Here is a 25,676-nt window from a genome sequence, read left to right as displayed (position 1 = left end):
CATCACTTGAACATTGTCCATGAGGAGGAAAAAAAAGACAATGTTTTAAAAAGATGCATAAACCTATTTCCCTTTTTTTCCCCCTGCCCAGGATTGGAACTTCCTTTTATGATGATGCCCCACCCGTTAATTCCCGTGAGCCTACCTCCAGCATCTGTCACGATGGCAATGAGCCAGATGAATCACCTTAGTACCATTGCCAACATGGCGGCAGCAGCACAAGTGCAGAGTCCTCCATCCCGCGTTGAGACATCTGTTATTAAGGTAACTATATTAAAAAAAACAATCAAACAACCAACCCAACACAAAATTATAGTATACTCACAACTGTCATAAATATTATAAAGGTGGGTAGGTGTCAAATGTAAGTCATAAAGTCAATATATACAAGAAACCCAACTGTTGTAGCTCTGGGAACACAGTAGGCTGCTGGTGGCCCTTGTTTTCTTCTCAGTTCTCCTCCCCCTGTCTAAATCAGTATTAAAATAGTGCTCAAGTTGAAGCATTTTCATACAGAACACACAGCTTTCTGGTTTCTCATATTTCATCTAACGGGAACATTCCTCAAGATATCAAGGAAGAAATGACTCCTGTCTTAAATGAGCAGAGATTGTTCCTCCAACTTTTAAATCTAAGTATTTGAACCAAAATGCTGCAAATTATCTGAAAAAGGCTGAAAGGCTTGATACTTTACCTCTGCAGAACCTAAATTGCCGAATCCCAGAACAGAATGAAATGAGGTTGCACAGAACAGACCCAGTAATCTGCAGGCCACAACTGTGATATTGTAGAGTTGTCTCAAAAATATCTGATATCTGGTATTGTCTACCAATTTTAAGGTTGCTTGCTGCCTGTAACTAAATTAATCTGGTGATAAAGGTATTTAACACAGGCATGGTGTCTTCTGAATGAAGATGTATTTTCATTTTAAAGGCATTTCTTCTTTACCACTAGATATTTATAGTTTGACTTGACATTTATTCCGATATCTACATTTTACCTGTTAGCCTTCTTTAGTTCTAATAAATGAGATACAGAAAGTACACAAGCTTTTGTGCTTTTATGTAACATTCATATGTTAGAAATAGATATGCAAAAGCAAGGTTGTTTGGTATTTTAGGGCTGTTTTGGAAATCACAGAATCACAGCATGGTTTGGGTTGGAAGGAACCTTAAAGAGCATCTATTTCCAACTCCGCTGCCATGGGTGGGGACAGCTTCCACTAGACCAGGTTGCTCAAAGCCCCATCCAATCTGGCCATTAATGCAGTTCCTCTGACAAAAATTAGGTAAACTTAAAATCTCTTGGACCTTCAAATCCAGAGTTGCAAAAGTTTTGAAGTTTGTGATGATGTAAGCAGAATGAAGAGATCTGAATTTATTAAGACATTCAACATTTTTGTGCTCCTTTCCTCTTTAACCTAACGAGACGAGAATCATAAAGAACCATTCAGTTAAAAGTCAACAAATATATGTTGCTGTTGACTTAGAAAATTATGGTCTGATGACCTAATTTAGGTACCTGCACTTTCAAATGGAGGGTCTCCTTTGGAGTCCTTCAGTGTCATTCCTTTCTCACCTTTGATGACATGGGAAGTTAAGACACGGTTTTGAGAAGAATTGTTTCTTTAGGTGCTATGTCAGAAAGTCTAGATTCCACCCTATGTCCATCTTGCCCATAACCTGGGAATATAAACACTGCTGCTAACTAACTATTCAATGGCATGGTGATTTCTGCAGCTTTTTTTTTTTTTTTTTTTTTCTGTTCTTACTTGACCAGTCTTTAGTAAGAGTTACATGATACTGAAGTGCTCTGGAACATGCGTGGTGCTCTATTTCATTCTAAATTTATTTTCTTAATTGGAACAGTGACCACTTGTATTACAGAGGTATCTAAAAATGAAGATTGGGATGGAGCACATGTTAAATGCCACCTGACAAGTATGAATTACTATGGCAACAAAACTTTGTTTTCACTGTTTTTCCTAGTTTTCCCTTCTTTAATTTTCTGTGAGCTATTTGATTTCATATTTAAGAGTACAAAATTTGACCTTCAAGAGCATTGGTACCCTTCTGTTTCTAAACTTTGACAAGCTCACTTTGAGCTTATGAAGTTGATTTACAAGCTAGTTCTAGCTGTTAAAGTTGCCTAAGTTACTGTGGCCTACATTTAAATATGTCTATGGGAGCATACCCCTGATCTTTGTCTCCAATTACCAAATCAGGTACATCTGAATTACAACATAGCTCTGAGGCTATGTGAAAAAAGGTTTCCTTTTGTGGAATGCAGGGCCTAGTGTGTTCACAGATCTCACCCCATTATTGGAATATTGCAGGACCCAGGAAGCACTTAACTGAGATGTACTTCTGGCTCATCTGATCTAAACTTGCCTAGCAGGTTTAAAAGTATTGGACTCTGAAAGGTAGACGCTGTCATCATGTATCTACGTGTATTATTTTAATGATAGGCAGTGCCATATCAGAGAATTTTCCTTTTCCTAGGGTTCCTTAACTTCTTAACAAGTTCATTCTTATAGCTCATATAGTTGGAAAAAGAATTTCATTAAGATCTGGGTGAAGATTTTGAAAGTACCTAGCAATTCTGGTTCTGTGTTTGAAACGTTTTAGCAGCACTTTGTAACTGGAAAAATGGTTGGGGGGTGGTGGTGGTGTTTGGTTTTTTGGTGTGTCGTCCCCCCCCACCCCGTCCCCCGTCCCCCCCCCCAATCTTGCTTATTTAAACTTTTGTTTGTATTAATAATCTACACTATTTATCTCTGCCATTTCTGAAAATTCAACTATCCTGTATTCATGCTAATTAAATCTTCATTGTATCTGCCAACTTCTGCGCAGCTCCTGGCATAACATCTTGTGCAAGTTATTTAACAAAACAGGTTTTGTGTTCCCATTTGGTTTGCACATAACCATAATTTAAAAAGATGTGGATTTACAATTAGTTGGTTTTAAATGGCCAAATTAACCTAAGTTCTATTTAGAAAACTGTGCTTACTCAAGGGTGTAATATTCATTTTTTAAAGTTTGCATGACTAAGTTAGAGTTTTAGGACTTTTATGTAGAACCTGATGGAGACATTACCTGATTGCTGCCATGACTTCTTCAGTCAAGGCTTGTGGCATATTGCCCACAATACATTTGTGCTACAGGTAAATATATAAACACAAGTGTTAATCTGCCATCCAAACCTCCCTTCTAAATGTAAGTTCTTGCTACGTATAGTTCTTTCAATAATACTCTAAAGGATAAGGAAGTTACTCTTGCAGGACTTTTATACTCTTCCCTTCAGCCCCTTTGTGGTATCAACAAGTGTCTAGATTTATGTCCTCTGGTTTTTTCTATGGCAGATGAATATGGTCATGTGGATAGAGATAGCATGGCCAAGTAATTATGTTCCTATTTTTTAATACTGACCAGGTTTGAAACATAAACCTGAGCTACAAAAAAGCATGACGTTATTGTTAGAGGGAGATTTTCTTCCTATGAGCATGGACATGTCACTGGCAATTTAACTGTTCCTCGCTGGGCATAGTCGGAAACTGATTTTGGTGCCCACTGAATTATATACAATGAGTAGTTGAGCAGGAAACTCTAATCAGCGTAGTTTTTGAACCTTGCACTGGCAATGTAAATTTTATGAATAGTAACTTATACTACAATCAAAATAAATATCTTAGAGAATAGATGTGAGAGGGTCAGACCTCCTTTTTCTGTGTTTTTACAGGAATGTACAAATAGTGCAGTTGCTCTCTTTCTCAAAGTTGTTACTAGAATCGTATCTTCCTTTATTTTTTTATTGCTACATTTTTAGACTTTTTGATTTTGTTTTCATTATCTTCTGGCTCATTTTTTTAACCCTGGTTTTACTTAAATGTTTTTCCTCAGTGACAATTTTTCCACAAGCTGATTTGACAAGTTTTTGCATCACTCACCCTGGAGTTCATAGTCATAACCTAAAATGACAGAATAGATTTGAAATTAAAGTACAAGATGTTTACAAGTTTAAACTCTCTGAAAAGTTAGAAGACCTATGAGAAGTTTCTACTCTGAAAAAGAAATCAATAGTAACCTTGTTTAATTAAGTAACAAAGAACAAAATTAAGTAACAAAGAACAATATTAAGTCTTAGAAAATCTGAGTCTTCAGATTATAAACAACCTGGTTCATTGGATAGAAGAATTGCCTTTGTGAACATGCCACAGTAGATGACTTACTGACCTTTCCTTCCAATTCACTGAGTTCACTGTTAGTGCTGTTATCTTTAAACTCACAAAGCTTCAAATGCCTTTCTATTACTGGGAAATATTTCATTTCTTCATGATAAGAAGTTGGAATAAAGCTGAGATCATGTACCAACCAAACATTTTATCCTGCTATGCTCAAGAGATGAGACAAAGACAAAATTACAAGGGAAGCCTTACAAAGCAATACCTTAGATTTGGCAGTGAACTATGTGCTCTAAAATCTTCAGAATTATATTTCAGAAGAGTGTTGTGCCCTTTCAAACATGAGTTGAACATTAGATGTCTTTTTGTAATGGAATGTTTAGATATATGAGTTGGATGAATAAGAGGAAAGCAACAACAAGCAGGGACAGCAGATTGTGACAGCAATGAATTGCAGTGAGTGTGACAGCTGTGACCTGGGGATGCTTTAGACATGAGGTGGCTTTCATCACCTGCCCGTGGTTTCAAAGGCTCAGCTTGTTAGCAGTTTCACTACATCAATTTTTTTCACACAGCAGAAAGATATATGAAAATATAAAGGAAATACCTCACATAAATAGCAACTTGAAATAATTCTACATTGTAAAAGTTAGAACAGAGCAGCATGCAAGAATAAAAAATTGCACTTTATCCATATAATGTTACTAATACTTATAGAAAGAATTAAGAATAAACCAGAAGAAACCAGTACCGTCAGCTGCAAGGTGATCAGTAGTAGCACATTAGTCTTCTGCTGCACAGTAAATACATGAGACTAAAGTTTGCTAATTCTCTAAATATATCACAGCAGTGATTATGTTATACTTGTTTAGAACTTGTTTGTATATACTATAACATACACGCACATTAAATATATTATATAAGATATATACAATGTATCATCTGTAATATATATAATATATATTATATGTTATCTTCATGTTATCCAATAGCAGAAATCTACTATTAATTTATTTTACCAAGGTAGCTGCAGACAGGGTGTTGTTGGTTTTTTTTTTTTATATAACTCAATTTATAGGCCTTTTCTGAGACAAAATTTTATTGTAACATTTATTCACTTTCATTTTTCACTGGCAATACGTGTGCGTTTCTACTGATGTAATTTAATAGTCCTATGTTTTTTGCCTGTAATTGTTGCCAGAAAGTCCCACTAATAGCCAAAGAGAAGAAATGTGACACTGCCATACAGAAACGATGGAACATTTAAACATCTGATGTCAGAGTGGTGGTGAGCAAGTTCAGAGGGTGGACCTGAAAGGAAACGGGCTCTTAGGAGAAAAACAAGGAAATTAATTTCATGGAGAGGGTGGCCAGCAGAGGGACTGTAGAAGCTTCAGCTTAAGTCTTCTGTAACTGCTGTGTGAGCAGCCTTGAGTTTAGTGCAGACTTTTAGTACCAAAATGTACTGGCCATTGTAAGTAGAAGAGGTTATTGTTAACTTACTTTCCAGTTACAGAAATGATAGCTTTTTAAATAGGATTAGATATAGCATTTCTCTAAATTGTCTGGCACACTGTCCTGTAGAGGCAGGGGCCATAGGAAGCGCGTTGAAAGTACAGTTGGACTTCCTGGATAGAAAACCCTTCCACTTTGCTGCTATTACCAATGAAGCAGAATTTTCCTGTACTGTAAACTTGAGAAAACTGCCAGAGTTGCCAATGTATCAGATAGTACTGCAAAATCTTTAGATGTGACTGTCTTCAGGCATCAAGTAAAATTACACCCAAAACCTACGTAAAAGGACCATCACCAAATTTAAAAAGATAAGACTAACATTAGGAAATACCAGAATGTCTCTCCAACCTTAATGTGACAGCATTCCATCCATATAGTACAGTGCAACTTTAATTTTGCCATCACATATTGTATTTTTCCACAGAACCCCTACCTCATTCAGTGAATAGTTAATTATTCTATATTTTATTTTTTTAAAATCAGTGTCTGGCCCAGTCTTATTTAACTTGCGTGATATGAATCCTGTGTTGAATGCAGAAGTTTTCTAGGGCCACTTCTGTGCCTACAGGAAAAGTATTACACAAACAGTGGTAGATGCATATTTGCACCATTCCTATGAAGCTGGATATGCTATACCCATTTTACAGAAAGGGAATGCGAAGAAAATTAATTATATCTCAAAGTGGCAGAAATGCCCTTTTTGGATGCCTAACCTGAAAAATGCCTGACTTTTCAGATAAACTGTTATTTCTAGAGACGTATGTGCATTCAAAATACAGATTTTGACATTACTTTAAAGTTATTTTCTTGAATGTGTAGAAAAGTGTAGCATACACAAGTGCATAAAGAGGGAAACTACTTCCATTTCCTCATTTTCTGATACATGAAGTAAAATCAAATTTTATTCTTTACATAAGGAGAAATTTGAATTAATATAAAACATTTAAATAATAAAAAGTAATTAGTCTACAATAAATATTCTACAATAAAAATTAGACAATCAGCTCCTAAAACACCTGCTTTTAGATATTGGGAAAGAAAACATGAAAATTATGATATCAAGTTTCAAGTATATTATAAACCAAATTAATATTTCATTTTATTTTTATAATGACTGCAGAAAATACGGTATCTTAAAATTATTTTTATTAGCTCACACATAACTGAGAAAATCTCCAGGTTAGAATAACTTTTATTTATTTATGTTAATATAAATATGTATATGCACACTTACTCCTGTTTCTTCTTTTAGCATGAGAAGACCTTAGGTTAAAGTGTAGCTGAACTCCTTTATTATGGCTTAATCATCTTTGTATTAGAGGACATTTTGTCCCACCTCGTTACTTAGTTCCATCTATGATTTAAATTATTTATTTTAACTTTTAGTACAGGTGTTTTTTTTTTAATAATGAGCTTAGAGGAAGGTAGCTATATATCTGGTAGGTTGTAACTCAGAATTATGTCTTTTTTTTTAGTAATATGGGATCCTATTATTTGTTTTAACATTTGTGCTTCCGAGGTGCAGTTTACAAGTAATAGCAGCCATACGCTCCTATGAATTAATTTGTGTCATGTAAAATAGTTATCTACATATAACACATAACACAGAGTAGGTAGTACAAATTTTTCTGCTTGGAAATTTGCATATTCACATGTGTAACAGGGAACTATGTATGGGGTGTAAGGTACAAGGGATGGGATTAATTTTGCTGTCTTCTAGGGTATAATTTACTGGACCTACTTGAGAGGGGAGTTGTACCTTGGAGACCTGAATGTATGCGTAAAAAAATCAGACTAGCTCAGGTGTAGACATTTGTAGTATAGACAATGACATTTGGGTAAATGAATTCTTGGTGTTTGGCTGGTTTTATGATTTGGCTTGACTTTTAGGGGTGAGTTCCTAGTGGTGCTTCTTAAGCTTAAATGGTTGTTTTTCAAGTAAGACTAGATCTTCTTTCAAAAGAGGAGAGAAAAAAAAAGAAAAAAGCAGGGAAAGTGTGTCCAACTTCTCAATAAGAACTTACTAATTCAGTTTTAGTAGTTTTTTGCATGTCTATATGTTTGCATGTTGCATGGGGTTTTTTTGTATACCTTAGAAGGATGTTCTGTTTGTTAGACCAAATACTCATTTGGAAGGCAAAATATAATTTATAAATTCAGTTGAAGGGATACACACACACACACAAAAAGCACGCCCAAAATAGTTGTCGAGACATTTTAATGAGAACCCACAAAATCCAGAATTCTGTACAATGAGGCTCCATGGCACTTCCAGGAATGATCCTGCTTCATCATGATTCCAAATTGTCAACACTTTGGATGGTACTATAATTTTGCCAGTACAGCCAGGCTCTTTCTTGGTATTGACAGCCATCCACTTTTGTTTGTTTGTTGGTTTGCTTGCTTGTTTTTAATCTCTATAATGGCCCAGTCTTATGAAACTCACTTCCCAGTTTGGTCACTGTAGTTCAGGTACTGCCCATGCTTTCAAGGATTTGATTCTCTGCTCTTGAAGTACTGTTAAATGTTCAGTTGGGAGCCTTCTGTTTGGACTTCCTGTCAGCCAGCTGCTGCTGTTATTCCCAATAATCCTATAGTAAACAGGGTAATAAAAATTAAGCAAATCCATAGATTTTTTGTCTGTTGATCTCTCTCTACATTTTATGCTACCTGTTATGAGTATTCTTGTAACGGGAACAGCAAGGGAGAATCAATGAAAACTTGCAGATATAAAAGTAAAATGAAAATCAAATTAATTTAAATTGGTCCAAAAGATAAATAAGTTCAAGTTATTCACAAAGAGGAAAAAAAGTCTTATGCAAATATTATGCTTTATGTTCTTTATAAGAAATAGATCCACTGTTTAAAATAATAGTGCAATTAATGACAACACAAAACTTTTGAACTGAATTTTTATTGGGATTAGAAGGTTGTCTGTACAAAAAAAGTGAGAAGGATAACATGCACGTTAGTGGGAAGTTACCAAGATCTTTAGCAAGCTTGTGATAGTATGCAAATAAGGAAATAGAAATGAAAATATATAGCATTCAGTCAGTTTGATAGCACACATTTTATAGTAGTGATTGAGGAAGTTAGGAAATAATTATTAGTCCAATTCATCTTGTAATGCTTAAGACTAAACATTAATTTGGAGTCTCTAATGTTTTAGACTAAAGCTGAACAAAAAACGAAACTGTAAAAGCAAAATACCCTGTTTGCAAGGAATACAAAATATACCAAAGAAATTAATTTCTTTGACTATTTCATTTTACAAGAAAGCTGTTCCTGGAATACTCCTTATACAAGTTCCAAATAGGTCAGTAAGGAACTGAAGAGTAAGAAGTCTGGGTTTTGGTCATTGTGAAAGGTACTATTTTAATTTTACCACAAACAGACATGGAAGTTGAGTGCCTTCCTAGAAAGGTCAGAATATTATAAAATATTCCTGATTAAAAGCTTTTTAATTTTTTTAATTAACAGTGTATGAAACAATGTGTGTGATATATCCTTTCCCCAATAAGAAATTACCTAGACTATTGAAAAGTGTGATGCTGAAACTAAGTTATTTTGTCGTCTGCACTTCAATGATGTAAAGCACAAACACAGAGGAGTTTGTTCAACACTGAAGAACATCAAGACAGCTGAATAGCTTTAAAAGCCATATACTTCTACAGCTATACTTAGTTGCATGTCTAGAGCTCAGTCCATGACTAAAATTAAAGGATGACTAAGCCTAAGAGATGAGTCTCATGGAGAAGCAAACTAGAACAAAGGAAAAAGCTGAGACTGAAAATACTGGAGAGGAATATGCAGGAGATGAAGGATGTACATGCAAAACCAGATGGTTGTTGGAAGTAGGTTTATTCAGAAAGATTCTGGAATTTTGTCTCTGAGGATCAGGAATTATAAAGGGTAGAGGGTGCTTGTGGAAAGGCTGAGGTGGAGAGAACCTAGAAGACACTGCTTCCTTGTCTGTCATTTTAGGAGCAGAAGGATTAATTCTACCCATATTACCTGAATTGTCTTCTCTTCAATAGTGGTATAGGAACCCACAGCTGAACTCCATCAACTTTACGTTTTGGTATATTTCTGAGGAAGACTTTTAGTAATGAGGCACTTCTCAAACATTTTAAACATGCTGCTGGAGCAGAAAGAAAAGAAATGGGGAAAAAAAAGAGAGTAATATTGAGTTTATCTTTGTGACCTGGTAAGAAAAAAAAAAGACATATATGATATAGGGAAGGAAGTATTTATGATCTTCTGGATACCATTACAGATGTATTAGATAAATCTTAGTAGAAAGTTGCTTAAAAGGAACTTTTGGAATGAGATCTTACAGTATGGTCTTTGCATCTATGCAAAGAGCTGTTTGAAAAATGTGGAAATATGTTAAGTGCATCACTTATGTTTTACTTGGACAGACTGAGGCACTGTTATGTTGTGGGCGATACGTGGTATTCTTCAAGAAAACTGGAGTGTTTTCTAATTCTAGAGACAACTACAATCTCATAAGTTAAAATCTCTGACAGTTAAAATCTTTACAAGATAAAAAAGAGCCCAGTGTCACAGGAACAGTTCTTTTATGAAATGGACTTGATATTGCGGGAGTGTACGCATTGCAGCTCCCTAAAGTGAATGTTTCATATATAGTGGGAGCATTTTTGGAGGAGTTAAATGTTAGATTCTTAAAGTGTTAGGATTTGTACTTTGGATTGGATTGTAAAGCACACCAAGATAAGGAATGCTTCAGATTTGGCCCTTAAGAGTGTGTTGTCTATTGTTTAGTATAGTTGCCAAATCTGATGCCTAATTGAGAGTCTTACTAGTTTTGAAAAGTTGGTCGACCATGTGTTTAATTGTTATATATGCCCTAAATTGTTCACAGTACTTTGTATTTGTGAGTACCTGTAGAAACAGAGAAGCAAAAAATGGAGAAAAAAAGGTAGCTAGTGAGGGTTAAGTTTTACAAGTAATAAATAATTGCGTATTTCTTGGGTTTTGGTAGATATTGTCAGTAGAGTTTTGGGAGCTATTCAGCTCATCAGCCAGTAAGTGCAAGGATAGTGTTTTTGGCATCCTGCTGCCACTCCAGAAGGCAGCAGATCTTCTCAGATCTTCTGTAGGTCCTGTCTGTCAATGTGGGTGGACATCTCAAAACCCTTCAGTAGCTCAAATGACTCAAATGTGAGCAGTGGAATTGACCCGTAGGTATCTGATTTTGGAGGAGGCTCTACTGACTTTATTGTCCATATCTCAATTGACTGAGATGGGAGACAACTTCCCTTCAAGATGGGCCCCTTCATGTAGCATGCTAGATACAGATATGTCTGAAATTTCATCTCTAGCTCATGTGTCAAAACAGCATTTAAATATTTACATTCAGATGTGCTGATTTCAAACTGAACTCTGCACAGTTTCCTCCTCATACTTAATTTTAGCAAGGCAAAGTCACTCAGATTTTACGTGTTTGTTTGTTTGTTTGTTGGGAGACAACAAGCCTAACTACAGTACAGGCCAACACCAGATTCTCTAGAGGTATCTTTAATTACATGGAATTAAGTTTATCCTGCAAGTAGACAAGTTTTAGGAAAAATACTGGACAGTGGACAGTATCCTAGGTGATTTCTAGTGCCAAAATTGTAACACAGTAAATTCTGTTTCTTTGCTGTGTCATGTATGCTTCCTTGTACAAAATTGGCAATTTGTGGAAGTTACAAAATAGCTCTGATCATCTGAATTATTTACTGAACACATTTTTGAGCACTTCCTTTTTTGAAAAATTTTGAAGTGAAGTCTAAATGTAAATTTAATATTTTACTGCAGACAAAATCCATCTTTTCTGCACAAAATCTCTAGCAAGGAAGACAGCTTATATTGATATTCCAGTACCATTAGTTTATCACTATGACTTTTTAGAGCTACAGAGTATTTCAATTTATTATTAGTAGCATTTCCATTTGTTATTGCAGCTAGCTTTGATAAAGACAAAAATTGCTATAGACTTTATTATTGATTGTGAAATTATGAAGCAAGGATATAAAAATCAGTTGAGGTATTAATTTATTTTCCATTTCTGCATAGTTCATAGTTCTGCGTAGTTTTGTTGGGGTTAAAGGGTATTTTACAAATCACAGAATCACAGAACGGTCAGGGTTGGAAGGGGCCTCTGGAGATCATCTAGTCCAACCCCCTGCTAAAGCAGGGTCACCTACAGCAGGTTTCACAGAATCATGTCCAGGTGGGGTTTGAATGTCTCCAGAGGAGACTCCATAGCCTCTCTGTGGAGAGTTCCAGTGAGCCTGTTCCAGTGCTCTGTCACTCTCAAAGAAGTTTTTCTTCATATTCAGAAGGAACTCCATGTGTTTCAGTTTGTGCCCATGACCCCTTGTCCTGTTGCTGGGCACTACTGAAAAGAGCCTGGTCCCATCCTCCTGACACTCACCCTTAAGTATTTGTATGCATTCATAAGGTCACCTCTCAGTCTTCTCTTCTCCAGGCTAAACAGGCCCAGCTCTCTCAGCCTTTCCTTACAAGGGAGACGCTCCAGTCCCCTCATCACCTTCATAGCCCTCTGCTAGACCCTCTCCAGCAGTTCCCCGTCTCCCCTGAACTGAGGAGCCCAGAACTGAACACAGCACTCCAGGTGTGGCCTCACCAGGGCAGAGCAGTTGGGGAAGACAATCTCCCTCAACCTGCTGGTCACACTCCTCCTAATGCACCCCAGCACCCCACTGGCCTTCTGGGCCACCAGGGCACACTGCAGGCTCATGGGCAAGTTGCTGTCCACCAGCACTCCAGGTCCTCCTCAGAACTGCCTTCCAGCAGGTCAGCCCCCAGCCTGTACCAATGTGTGAGGTTATTCCTCCCCAGGTGCAGGACCTTACACTTGCCTTTGTTGAACTTCTTTAGGTTCCTCTCCACCCAACTCTCCAGCCTGTCCAGGTCTCACTGAATGGCAGCGCAGCCTCCTGTTTTATCAGCCACTCCTCCCAGATTTGTACCATCAGCAAACTTGCTGAGGGTGCGCTCTGTCCTTCATCCAGGACATTGATGAATAACTTGAATAACACTGGGCCCAGCAGTGACCCCTGGGGAACACCGCTAGCTATAGGCCTCCAGCTAGACTCTGTGCTGCTGACCATAACCCTCTGAGCTCTGCCATTCAACCAGTTCTTGATCCACCTCATTGTCCACTCATCTAACCTATGCTTTTTGAGCTTACCTACGAGGATGTTATAGGAGACAGTGTCAGAAGCCTTGCTGAGGTCAAGCTAGACAACATGCACTGCTCTCCTCGCACCTACCCAGCCAGTCATTCCATCACAGAAGTCTATTAGGTTGGTCAGGTATGACTACCCCTTGGTGAATCCATGTTGACTGCTCCTGAAAACCTTCTTTTCCTCCGTGTGCTTAGAGATGACCTCCAGGATGAAGCTGTTTCATCACCTTTCCAGGGATGGAGTGAGGCTGACCAGCCTATACTTTACTTGGCCCTCCTTCCCCTTTTTGAAGACTGGAGTGACAATGACTTTCCTCCAGTCCTTAGGCACTTCTTCTGTTCTCCGTGACCTTTCAAAGATGATGGAAAGTGGCTTAGCAATAACATCTATCAGCTCATCCAGCATTCGGGGGTGCATCCCATTGGGGCCCATGGATCTGTGTGTCAGGTTTGCCTAAATGATCTCTAACCCGATCCTCCTCAATCAAGGGAGTCTTCCTCTTTCCAGACTTTCTGTTGCTCCCAGGGTCTGGCAAACCTGAGGGCCAGCCTTGCCAGTAAAGACTGAAGCTAAGAAGGCATTAAGCAATTCCTCCTTCTCTGTGATCTTCCTCACCAGGACATCCACCTCATTCAGCAGCAGGCCCACATTTTCCCTAGTCATCCTCTTCCTACTGATGTACTTGAAGAAGCCCTTCTTGTTGTCCTTGGCATCCCTTGCCAGATCTAATTCCAGACTTAACTTCTCTTGTTGCATCCCTGCATATTCTGACAACACCCCTATATTCCTTCCAAGTGGCCTGTCTCTTTTTCCATATCCCATAAACATCCTTGTTCTGTTTATGTTTTGCCAGAAGCTCCTTGCTCACCCTTGCAGGTCTCTTGCCCCCTTTGCTTGATTTCTCACTTGTAAGGATGTACCAAACTTGAGCTTGGAAGAAGTGATGCTTGAATATTAGCTTGTTTTCTTGGATGTCCCTACCTTCCTGACCTCTAACCTATGGGAATCCTCCAAGCAGGTCCTTGGAGAGACCAAAGTTAGCTCTCCTGAAGTGCTGAAGGAATGAAATAATAAAGCCAACATACACAGGTTTATTCATAGACTTTGCCTGCTATGTCATATTACATGTGAATAAAACTCATTATCTGTTTTGTTTGTGCAGTAATTATATTTTGTTGTCCTGTGCATTCCTTTTGTTCTCTCCATATCATACTATGTGCTGTAAAAGCACACATAAATAAATAGGATAAACAAATTAAGCTCTTTAAATAAATTAATTTACTCTGCAGCACTGTATTCAAATATTATGTGCTCACTGGATTTCATTTTAATGAAACCCTTCTAAGAACAGTACATTGTATGCCAAACAGTGAAATTATATATTAAATGAATGATTAAATATACTGTGTTCCAATTTATACCAAATCTGTACGCTGTGCATGCTTAAATCGTCATAAATCTAAAGAAATAAATCTTCAACATTCTTAAAACATCTGCATTGCAATCCCCCTCTTGAACACCCGTTTCATGGACATATAAACACAAAGTCATAATAACCCTAAAGCTATGATGCAGTTAAACTATCCTCATCAAAGTTTTTGACTTAAAAACCTGAGACTATTAAAGTGGAATCCACTTAAATGTCTTGAAACATTGCTCTGAAAAGTCTTATTCCACTCCATCAATAAGCTTATTGAATCACTTTGCAATCAGAATCTCAAGTTTAGCAAATATTTATTATAAAGATTACCTGGAATAAATCTATTGATTACTATAGATGGTCATGTTGCTAAGTTTCATAGAAATGCATTCAGAGAAACAAATACTCATCTAGCTACTGTGCATGAAAAATAATGACTGCTGCAAAAGAAATTTGCTGTGTGAGAAATGTGATGCTCTTCTCAGGAAAACTTCTAGGCATTTCAGCAGCAAATTTTCATAGATATTATTAAACACATAATAATTGTATTATTTCATTACTAAAAACTTTTAGTGGTTGAATGTATACGGTTTTTTAGTTGTTGGTTGGTTGGGTTGGGTTAGGTTTTTTTTTCATTAGGAGTCAGAATTTTGGTTATCAGAAAGAAAAAAAACACACCACCACCACCACCACCAAAGTTTAACATTTTCAGTGCCTCTCATAGATTTCCCTTATAGGAACTATTTTGTTTACCACTGTCCGACCAAACCAACCTAACTCATACATAATTTAGCAATGACATAGAGTCTTGGGAGCTATTAGCAATAAAAAGGAAACTGCAAGGAAAGACACAGATTCTTCTAGAAAAGACTATTCTGCACTGAGCTCCCTTTACTGTTTATATTAAAGTTCTGTGTAAATATCAGATATATCTACCTGCTACATACTGATGGTTCTCATGTAACAGAAGTGCAATTCAAACCATCACAGTCCTCGTGCTGTAATTTTGAAAATCAATGAAAATTTTGAAGTGCATCATAGCTCCTCCTGGCTACCATCCCAGGCTTTCCCCTGGACAGGAAAACATGAATGGGCATTTTTTGTCATTTTGAAATAGTGATATTGGCACACTCTTTTCCAAAAAGTGTGGTTCATTCAACGTTTGTGCTTCATGTTATAAGCAGACATTTGGACTTTCCCGAGCCATGTTACCGGTATAGGTTCAGTAGGGAGATTATATTTTCTTTATGATCCAGAGCAGTTCCATAAGATGTTGTTGCTCAAGAAGCCTCTTTGAAAATAAAATGCTGTGTAAAATTCAGCATAAGCTAAAATAGTAATGTCTTGTCTTTATTTACAAAACTATATTGCTCCTATCCTGTAAGGCTAAAGTCTCTAAGCCAGAATGTGTATTTCCAATTCAACAGCATACTGATAGAAGTGAGGAAACAAACCACCCAAAAGCATAGCAAAACCCTTATTGTTATAAATAGTCCAGAAGGCAGTTTAAAAGCCTGACAGGATGAGCAGCCCTCACATTGTATGCTAAACCATAAGATCTAGTGTCCTAAAATGTCCAAGTTTCCTTTGAGAATACTCTGCAAATCCTGGACACCTCAACAGAGGAAATAATAGGTTGTAATTTAAGAGGGAGATACAGTTTAGGGAAGTGATGTTTGGAAACAGAGGTTTAGTTTAACATTGCCTTATTTTGCAACTATTTTTCATGGCGTCTAGGAACGTGTTCCAGACAGCCCTTCTCCTGCTCCTTCTCTTGAAGAGGGCCGAAGACCTGGCAGCCATCCATCCTCTCATCGAAGCAGCAGTGTGTCCAGCTCTCCTGCACGGACTGAGAGCTCTTCAGACAGAATCCGTAGGTCACATTCTTCTCCTTGTCACCACTTTAAATTTGATTAGGTGCAGCTGGTTTTTCTAATCAAAATGTCCTCGTCTTAAATAGATCTCATATGTATCATGTTCGGAAGTTCAGCTGCAATAACTATCTCCCAACATTATGTTCCCCAGTTTACAGTATCATAATATCTGATGCTACATTAACGGGTACTGATATAAACTGCCATCATGTCGTATTAAGCATAAAGATATGAGCTATGAAATACAGAATTGCAGCTGGGAAGCAATTTGCTAGATTAGTTTTAGAACTGAACATATAGTGTAAACATTTGTTAAAGAAATTGAGTTTTATTTAATCTGGTTATTCTGGTTTGATTTCTAAATTGAATCTGACTTCATAAGCAACATTGCACATGGCAGAATTGCTTGGTAAAGAGAAAAATCAGGTTAAATCAATTAAAAATATGCATAAATTATATTTTTTTAAATATAAAAATTTGTAATGGTGAGAAATATGATTCAGAGAGTATTATCACTTCATAGCTCACAAGGGCAGAGTGAAATTAAACCATGGTGTGTCAGAGTGATACCATTATTTTCAAGGCTCCATCTACAGGATGTAAATTACATGGCAAAGACCCTGAATTCTATGATATTCCAGTGTAACTGCCTGGATATTAAGGTTTTAAACACATATTATGTTATGGATATTTACTTAAATTCATATTACATTTGTCCATTCCTTTTATTATTGCTGTTACAGGTTTTTGTGCTTTTAAGGCATCTTTCCACAGTGGAATTTGCCAGTAGGTGAAACTAGAGGATTTGGCATGCAGATAGAAGGCCATGAAATAGGTATATGAAATACGTAGTCGTGTTGATTAGATGCAGCACGTTTCTTTTAGACTGCTTCCTCTCAGGCTCTCCGCAGACTCAGGAAGCTGACCCTTCATTGACCTTCAGATGAGAGATCTTTCATTATTATGTGATGAAAAATGACTTACCAAAGAAAAGAAATGAGGCCTGACCATGACAAGCTGAAAATTCTGTTTTCTTATCACTTGGACGATTCAGAGTGCAGATTAAACTGGCATCCCATATACTGTGACTTATCTATTTCCCCAGACTCGACCCACGAGCCTTTCGTTATATTTTCTCTCCCCTGTCCATTTGAGGAGGGGAGTGATAGAGCGGCTTTGGTGGGAACCTGGCATCCAGCCAAGATCAAGCCACCAGAGTTCATAAGTAAAGTTCTGGAAAAAGCCTCACAACCTTGGATATTTTTTTTTAATTGATTAATAATATGGGTTTTTTTTACAACCATTGAAGGCCTTTTCCATTGTTCTTTAATAAAAAAAAATAAATGAAATGTAATTGAGAGATGCTTACTCTTTCTGTGAAGGAATAACACTTTTTTTGTTGTTTTTTAAGAAATGGTATTAGCATTACTGTAAGCAGCTTACTCTGCTTACTTTACCAGCTGAGAGGAGTGGGGCCATTGCACATTGTTTCTTCCAATGTGAACATAACAGATTTCTTTAAATACTGGATCACTTCAGTAACTTATTTATTCATAAAATAACACCTTTATCTGCTATATGATTTGTTAACACTACAGCTGATTCTTAAGTGCATCTGCTTTTGTGGTGCCAGCAAGAGTAAGATGACTACTACAGAAATATGGGTTACATATGAAAAAAAGCTTTCCTGAAAATGGCATAAGCCTCTTGCAAATACAATTTTTCAAGATAGAAGCATAGGGACATGAACTGCCTTAGATGGGTTGCTGAGGTGTGTTGCTGAGGTGTGTTTGAAACTCATGCAGATCTGTTTGAGAACTGTTGTAAAGAGATTTTCAAGCTGTCTGATGAGCAAATAAGCAATTCTACTGTTACACAGTATATTTTGAAAAACATTGTTTATCACCTGGAAGGCCACAATGCTTAATTTAAGGAAGTTAGGGACTGCATATTGGGAATGCTGATATACAAGAGCTTTTGTATAACTAAGAAAAAAATAATCAGCAAGTAACTCGCATAGAACCTTCTATGCTTTTCTGGTTTGTTTCATTTTGCATTTCAGTTCTTATTAAATAAACAAGAAAATGTTTGCAAATATACAACTTTGTCCAAAGTTACTGAACTCTTCTTTTTAAAATGAATTGTTTTAAACCAAAATGAACAGGAAGAAACTCTCCAGCTGTGTGGATGCTGATACCACTAATTAAGTAACTTTGTGATTGTTAGAATTCTTGTATAATTAAGAGGAAGACTATATAAAATAAGTACAAAAAGGTATTGTTAACGTGACGGCTGATTTTCTTTCTGCCTGTGCTTGTGTCTAGCAGCTGTCCATCAGAATGGGCTATCTATGAACCAAATGCTGATGGGTTTGTCACCTAATGTCCTGCCTGGACCTAAGGAGGGTGATCTGGCTGGTCATGATGTGGGACATGAGACAAAAAGAATACACATTGAGAAAGGTAATAAGAATATTAAGATTCTACTGTTTCAGTTTAAAACAAGTATTGTCTAAACAGCTAAATAGTAATATAATTGTGATTTTAATTTTTTTTTTATTTTTTTGGTTTGTTTTTTGTTTCACAAATTAAAAGAGGATGATAGCTTTCTCGATTCTTCTACTTTGTGGTTCTTGAGATTAATGAAAAATATATGCAGGAGGAATGTAATAAATATTACAAACCAGGATGAGTGAAAAACAGTTTTACATTATATTGTGTCTCTGACCCTTCTACAACGCTGTTTAGGTATTAAGTTTCTGTCTCCATCCAGTTGACTTTAATGACCTACTTCCCAAAGGAACTGAGTGCCGTGAAAATTAGTCCATGTGTGCAAAAAGGAAAAAGGCTAATACCAAGCCATTAAATTAGGGAATTGCATAAAATGAGGCTGGTACACATTATATAATGGGATTTAAATTTAATTGAGTATATGACCAGAGTGTTTGATCTAGGTGAATAGTCCACATGCACTTATGCTGATTATGACACCATTTCGTCTCTGTTGGTATTCAAAGTTAAGTTCCTGTGCAGAGTTGTTACAGGGGATTTTGGAGGGGTGGTGGTAGAATTTTAAAAGGTGTATTTCATATTATATTTACTTAATATATGTGAAATTTAAGTATTATTGACTAGAAATATTGTTGTTAAAGAAAGGTTAGAAATATGACATTATCTGTTGAAAAAACATTCTTTGTATTTATCAGAAAAAATCAGTTCTTGGAGAAAAATGAGAGGAAAAGTAAAAGGCAAAATAGCCAGACATTGAAACAGAGCCAGAGAAACTGCTGCAGTAACGAAGATTTTGGAATGAGACATTTTGTGCCATATTTTAATAGCTATAAGATGGTACCTTCTCTGTCTTGTGTTTGAACACTGAGATATGAAAAAGCATTAAAATCTGGACAATTCTATTCTGGACAGGTGGCATTTTTAATAGGATTACCAGAAAAATTAATGGAAACAACATTTCTTTTATATAAACCATTTAGTTTGGTTCATTGCACACACAACCTGTTTTAGCTTATACTGTGCCCTCACTCAGCCCCTGCAAATTGTACCCCTGCTGTGAAGTATGATGTGATCAAATAGGTTTGTTTTGAATTTCCATAAATGATTTTATTTTAGCCTCTGGAATTACTCATTTAAGTGTAATCAGACTAGTAAAACCTGCAAAGAGAAGTGCATACGATGAATTGCTCGTATTTTTGCATGTCATTCAGGTTTTTTAAAGGATTTTTTTATAATGGTACCCCAGATGTATTTTTCAATCTGTTGCCAGTTACGTTTTTGCAAGATCTTTTATCAGTAAAACTGCTGAGAATTCTCTTTTTTCCTCAGTCCTTGTTTAGGTCAAACCTTCTATTTTTTGTTCTTTTTTCCCCCTCTGTTCCAGCTGACTGAATTAATGGTAAATATTCATGGGCTATCTAGATTGATAGGGTATACTAAATTAAAAATTGTTTTCTGTCATGACTACATTTATCATGTCTCTCATGCCAGTCTTGTAAGTTTAATACTAATCTAATCTGTATTAAAACAAGTGATTTAACTTATAGATATTTGTGGAGATAGTAATTATCTACTTCTGTCACTGTGAGCTTGCAATCAAATTTCCAAACTGTTGCTTACCACTGCAAATCAGTCAAAATGTGACCGTAGTTAAAATTGCAAACAAACATATGTAGGTGGTGGTACACTTATTGTTGAAACTCCCTCACCTTTATCATCTGATTCAAAAGAAAAAGAAAGAGAGTAAACCAGAAGTTTGGAATAAGTATCATGAAGAATTTGGACATTATTGTGTTTTCATCTAAGCCACTTTTGTTGGCAGAAACCTATTACATGAAACTAAAATGACTTTGAATTGAACCTGGGAGAACCTGGGAAATTCTGCCTGGTAAAGAAGGCCCTATATTTTCTATTCTTGTCTCCTCTTCCATTAAAAAAAATGAAAGGACCAAAGAAAACCCTGTAGTGTTCTTGCATCAGGGAAAATTTATTTACAGTCAAGAGAATGTAAAGTGGAAACAAAATTATAACAGAGGCAACTGATCAACATACAAAATTTTGAAGAGATTTAGCATATGTCAGAGGGGTGAATCATTTCTTTGACGTGATCTACGAGTTGGATACAGGAGAGAAATACCATTTATGTTATAAACTTAAAACAAAGGAGATACTTTACCCAGTCCATGCAACACAGTGTAATATATTTAGAAACAGTTTGCTGGCACTAGCAAACTGCATAACAGTTTGAAGGTATTTGGTCTTTCCAAGATCATGTTCATTTCTATTCAAAATGAAGCCAGAATTATTATTAGTGCATAAAATGAGTTTATTTTACTGGGGTGATTTAAGCTACCAGTAAATCTCTTGTGCAGTTTTCTTTGGTGAGTTTGTTTTGTGGTTTTTTTTTTTTTTATTATTTGCTTTTAGACTGTCTTCAAAATCTGTTCTCTGGTTCTGGTGTGTGCTGTCTCGAGTGACCTCACCTTCCATTGGAGTCAGTTTATCTTTATCCCACCAATAATCAAATTAGGTTCTATGGATCTGATTCACTGCCTGTTTAAACTGGAAAGTTTGCATCCGGCTCTGGGTCTTTGTTGCAAGAAGATAGGAAAAGTTTCAGTTCTCAAAGAGAACTCAAAGCGTAAACTGTGGGTGTTGGGAACATTTTCCAGCTGCTGACTCCAGATGTGGAACTTGGCCACATCCTAGCTTCATGCTGTGGCAAGACCCAATGTACATATTGGAAGTTCCACCCACTCCCTGGGTTCTATAAGAATAAAACTTAGATTTGCTGAGTTATGTTGTGGTCCAGCCAGGTTCCTAGTCTGGGCTAGAAAGGAATGCAGGAGACACTGGAGAGAGCACTTCTGCCCCACAGTTCATACATAACTCAAAATGTCATTATCTGTATGAGCAGAGAAGTGACTTACCCTACACTTCCAGGATTTTTTCTGTATTTGAGAATAGCAGATTTTCCAGTTTTACGGAAAGTAGGCTGTAGAACTGCAAATGATCCTGGGAAGAACGAGGTAAGTTCAAGTACACAATGTTAGTTCAAGTACTTGACATCCATCATCAAAACCAAGTATCTAATTTTGTAACCTGTAATTACGGACTGTTGATGATGCACACTTGGTTTTATTAGGTCAGAATTCACGAAAAGGTCTTAAAATGAAGTATATAAGTCAGAAAAGAACCATTCAGTCTTTTTACATTAAAATTAAGACTCTGAGTCTTTTCAGGTAAAGTTTCTGTGACACAAAGAGTTTGCTCTAAATAGTCCCACAGTTTTGGTGAGTTATAGTTTATCACTTATCCTGCTCAGTTGTTATCTGAGGTCCTGCAGATATCCCAGTCTGCAGCTGTGAGAAGTGTGTTTTTGATGCTTTTAATGGGACTGTATACTTGTTCAGCTCTTCAGTGATGTTGTCTGTTAAATCTGGAAATAGCATAGGAAGGAGGAACTAACAGAGAACCTAAGGACTAGACTGCTGAATCCTGATGCTCTTCTTGCTCATTGATCTGAAGTGTTTCAAAAAAAAAGTTCATAATAATCAATGGCTTAAAAGTTAAAAAAATATGTTATTATAATATTAGATCTGTAATTCCCCCCTCCAAGCAATTTCACAACAACACTCCTTGGATATGTGGGTCCCAGTTCCTTGTAGACAGACAAGAGCGTTGAATTTGTAACACATTTCCTGGGTAGTATCCTTAATCACTGTGCTTTGTCTAAAAGAGAGATGTATGTTTTACTATCATCCCTTTGCCCCTACAGCTCAGACTCTGGTCATACGGGGCCTGCAAGGTAGAACTTATAGCTCAGTCCTGTTGCCAGAATTTCTCTATTTACTGGCTCCAGATAGCTGCATATGTTTTTCTGTTGACTTTAGACAGACTATAGCTACTTGTTAACTTCATTAGATCCCAGTTTACCCTACTCAGTTTGGTTAATGTTAAGTGATGTTGGAGGCAGCGGCTGCTCCTAACAGCCTCTAACTGTACCTGCCTAGCAATAGCTACCCTATACGCTATATATGCTTCAGACCAGGATTGTCTTCTGTGGGACAAACACCTAAAAGTTAGTTGCTTTAACACCAAATCGAGATGCTTAAGTGTTTTATTGGATCTGGCCCCAGGGCATCAGATTAGAATTTTCTGTCTGCATCAGTTTATATTTTTTTAGATTGACACCAACAGCAAATTAAGCCTGAATGTCATGCTTACATTTTAAATTGAATATGTTATTTGAGATGTTATGGGAAGGACACTCTTGTTGAAAATATGCATGCTGTTTTCTGTAACAAAATATAAAATATTCACCATGTTCACAAAAGAAGGTAAACTATTTCTTTCAGAAATCCTTTTAAACTATGATATTAATAGAAATTTATCAAGTAATTTCTAGATAATCAACAATAACTGCTTCTTGGCTGGTATGATAGCAGCAATTAAGGTATAACTTTATCAAATCCACATATTCAGAAGTCCCAGTCTTTCTGTCTTTTTTTATTTTATGTCCCCCCTGTAGAGATGTGAGCAATCGTAGACCTCTGGCTCATATCTTATAAAACAGAATATTAAAATTCCAAAATATCTTTAGTGTAAAATGGAAAATAATTTAAATATTCCAAACTTATTATTAGAATTGCATTTTCCTATAGCAGTCATGCAACAAAAATGGAACTAATGATAAATATGTCATCCTATATAGTTATTCATTCTGCATTATCAGCAGTAAATTCTTTTATAACATAGACACAGTGTGAATATAATATATCAAGCATGCTAATTCACCTTAATAAATACAGAAAAACATATAAGTATGTTTTTATAAATATGAAAGGCTCAAAGGAAGTTGTAGCATCCATAGAGATTCTCTTCTACCTGATCTGCCCCCTAGCAAAGTCAGCCAACAAACGATCCAGATCTTTACTTAAATTCTGTTTCTGGTCTGTTATGATTTCAGTTCTCTGAGAAAACTCTTTTTGAAAGAGAGTTGATGTACAGAGAAATTTTTGTTCACAGTTCTGCTGACCAGCTGCTTGTGTAAACCTACTTTATCTGTTCATTTTCATTTTTGTGTACGTACATACACAAAGAGATATTTATACATTATGTTTATTTTATTGAATATTGCATTTTAATGTAACACGAACAATATAAACATACCTTGATGGGTATCTATATGCAAATATATTTACAGTTAACACATTTCAGGTCTACATTCTCGGTTCTGTTCTTAAATGTTACCTATTATATCTTAATATATTAGTTTGTAATTCCTTAAGATACTGAGTTCAGGCTATGTATTTATACATCGTGTAGTGCATTGTGAAAGTGATCTTGAATGAGCTTTAAATACTTCTCAAAGCCTAAACAGTAGTCAAATCTGTAACCTATGACAGATGATATAAAAATACACTAAATGAAAGGTCTGAGAAAGCTGGTATCACCAAAATAACCTTTTTGACACTCTGGTGGTTGGTGTGTCTTTTCTCTCAGCCAAAGAGGTTCAAGAATGCTTAAAGTACATTAAAAGCTAATGGACTACAAAGGTGAAAAATGAAATTGCAAGATTTTTCTTAATGGGTTGTTATTTACTAAGAAGCCAGAAAACATCTATTTTTATTGCATAGCATAGAAGCCTTTCATATTATTGAATAGGTTATGAATAGTGTATGTATGCAGGAAGGAGTGCAAAGGTAGTACAAACTTCTGAAAGCTTTTTGTAGCAAAATACTGGATAGGAGTATTACTAGAGACTCACTAATTCATCCTTCAAGAGATACTTCTTCTGCAGACTTGTTTGCTAGTAGGGACCTTTATTCTGCTAGGGTAGTAGTAGTTTTGCCACAATTTATCAGAGATTTGCTGTACAATTTTCACTGATGGATGCGTGTGTATCACTTCCAAAATACCCTACGCGAGCTGGACTCATTGCAGCCCAGTTGCACATATGCATACCAGCTATTCTATATTTACAGTGACTCAAATGCATTTTGGACATATCTGACTTTTTGAATAGGCTCAGATGAGTTACATGTGCACAAAACATCTGGTGTATTCTTAATCTGTTGAAACAACTCTACATGTACAATTCCTCTGTGCTGTGTGCCCCAAACAGTTCACAAAAGGTGCTTTTTTTCTTTTGTTTCTTTTTGTGTGTGTGTCTTTCTTTTCAATGGTCATCATGTGTCCCTCATACAATAGACCTTAGAATGGTCTTTATAGTATTTAATAGTGTTTATTACATACAGAGGGGAGAGGAGCTAAAAAAATCCTTTGAAATAGTTTGTATGCTCATTTTCATTTTTTTTAAATGAATTGTTAAACAGAAGATGTAATGGTAATTGGTAAGATGTTAGAAAGGACTTTTTTTTGTCGTGCTACCACATGGCTGTTTTGAATTCATCAGTTCTTTTTGTGTTTGCTGCTAGGAAAGATATGTTATAGCGATGAAGTTAGTGAAGTTAGGGCTATTCCCACTAAGAGAGGATATGTCCTGTAGTACCATGAGGGTGACCAGACAAATATAGTTCTGTTTCTCTAAAGTAGTTATTTTTAATTTTCCATTTTGCTGGTTAAGAAAATGCATTTTCTGGAGAAGAAAAAAATACATGATGTATTTAGCTGCTGCAGAACTGAATTCTGAAGACATTAAGAAACATACAATTGTTTTGTGAATTTAAAGCGAATATAGGATCATACATATTCTTCCTGAAAACACACATAAGTGAATCCCCTGGCTTTAATGGAAGAAAACACTTATCTCCTAGGTTTTATTTGTACCACTTTATGCTTATGGTTACTGTTACAGAAAAGAAAGCTCACAGCACAATTTTAAGAATGTCTTCCACTTGAGACTACTTGAAGGAACTTTTTCAGAAGTGCTAATAATCTGCTTTGCAATTAGTTTAGTTTTTCTAAAACGAAAAAATCTGTTTTGAAAAACCT

At 36.3% G+C, this 25,676-nt stretch overlaps 1 protein-coding gene across 6 annotated transcripts in view; it reads left to right on the top strand.

The window, feature by feature from the left end:
- The window catches only part of DACH1 (dachshund family transcription factor 1), a 370,345-nt gene that overhangs the window by 249,159 nt on the left and 95,510 nt on the right, over positions 1 to 25,676 (top strand). For 3 of the 6 annotated variants that reach the window (XM_040584157.1, XM_040584154.1, XM_040584159.1), the window contains 3 exons: positions 92 to 264; positions 16,073 to 16,208; positions 18,537 to 18,671. In XM_040584157.1, coding sequence (XP_040440091.1) covers positions 92 to 264; positions 16,073 to 16,208; positions 18,537 to 18,671 — 444 coding nt within the window. Of the gene's footprint in view, positions 1 to 91; positions 265 to 16,072; positions 16,209 to 18,533; positions 18,672 to 25,676 lie in introns of all 6 variants that reach the window. The other 3 variants (XM_040584156.1, XM_040584153.1, XM_040584155.1) reach the window with 1 other exon arrangement.

The sequence above is a fragment of the Falco naumanni genome, chromosome 2, assembly GCF_017639655.2.
Source record: "Falco naumanni isolate bFalNau1 chromosome 2, bFalNau1.pat, whole genome shotgun sequence".
Lineage (NCBI taxonomy): Eukaryota > Metazoa > Chordata > Aves > Falconiformes > Falconidae > Falco > Falco naumanni.
The sequence above is the reverse complement of the archived record's forward strand: the minus strand, read 5'-3'. Positions and strand labels throughout refer to the sequence as shown.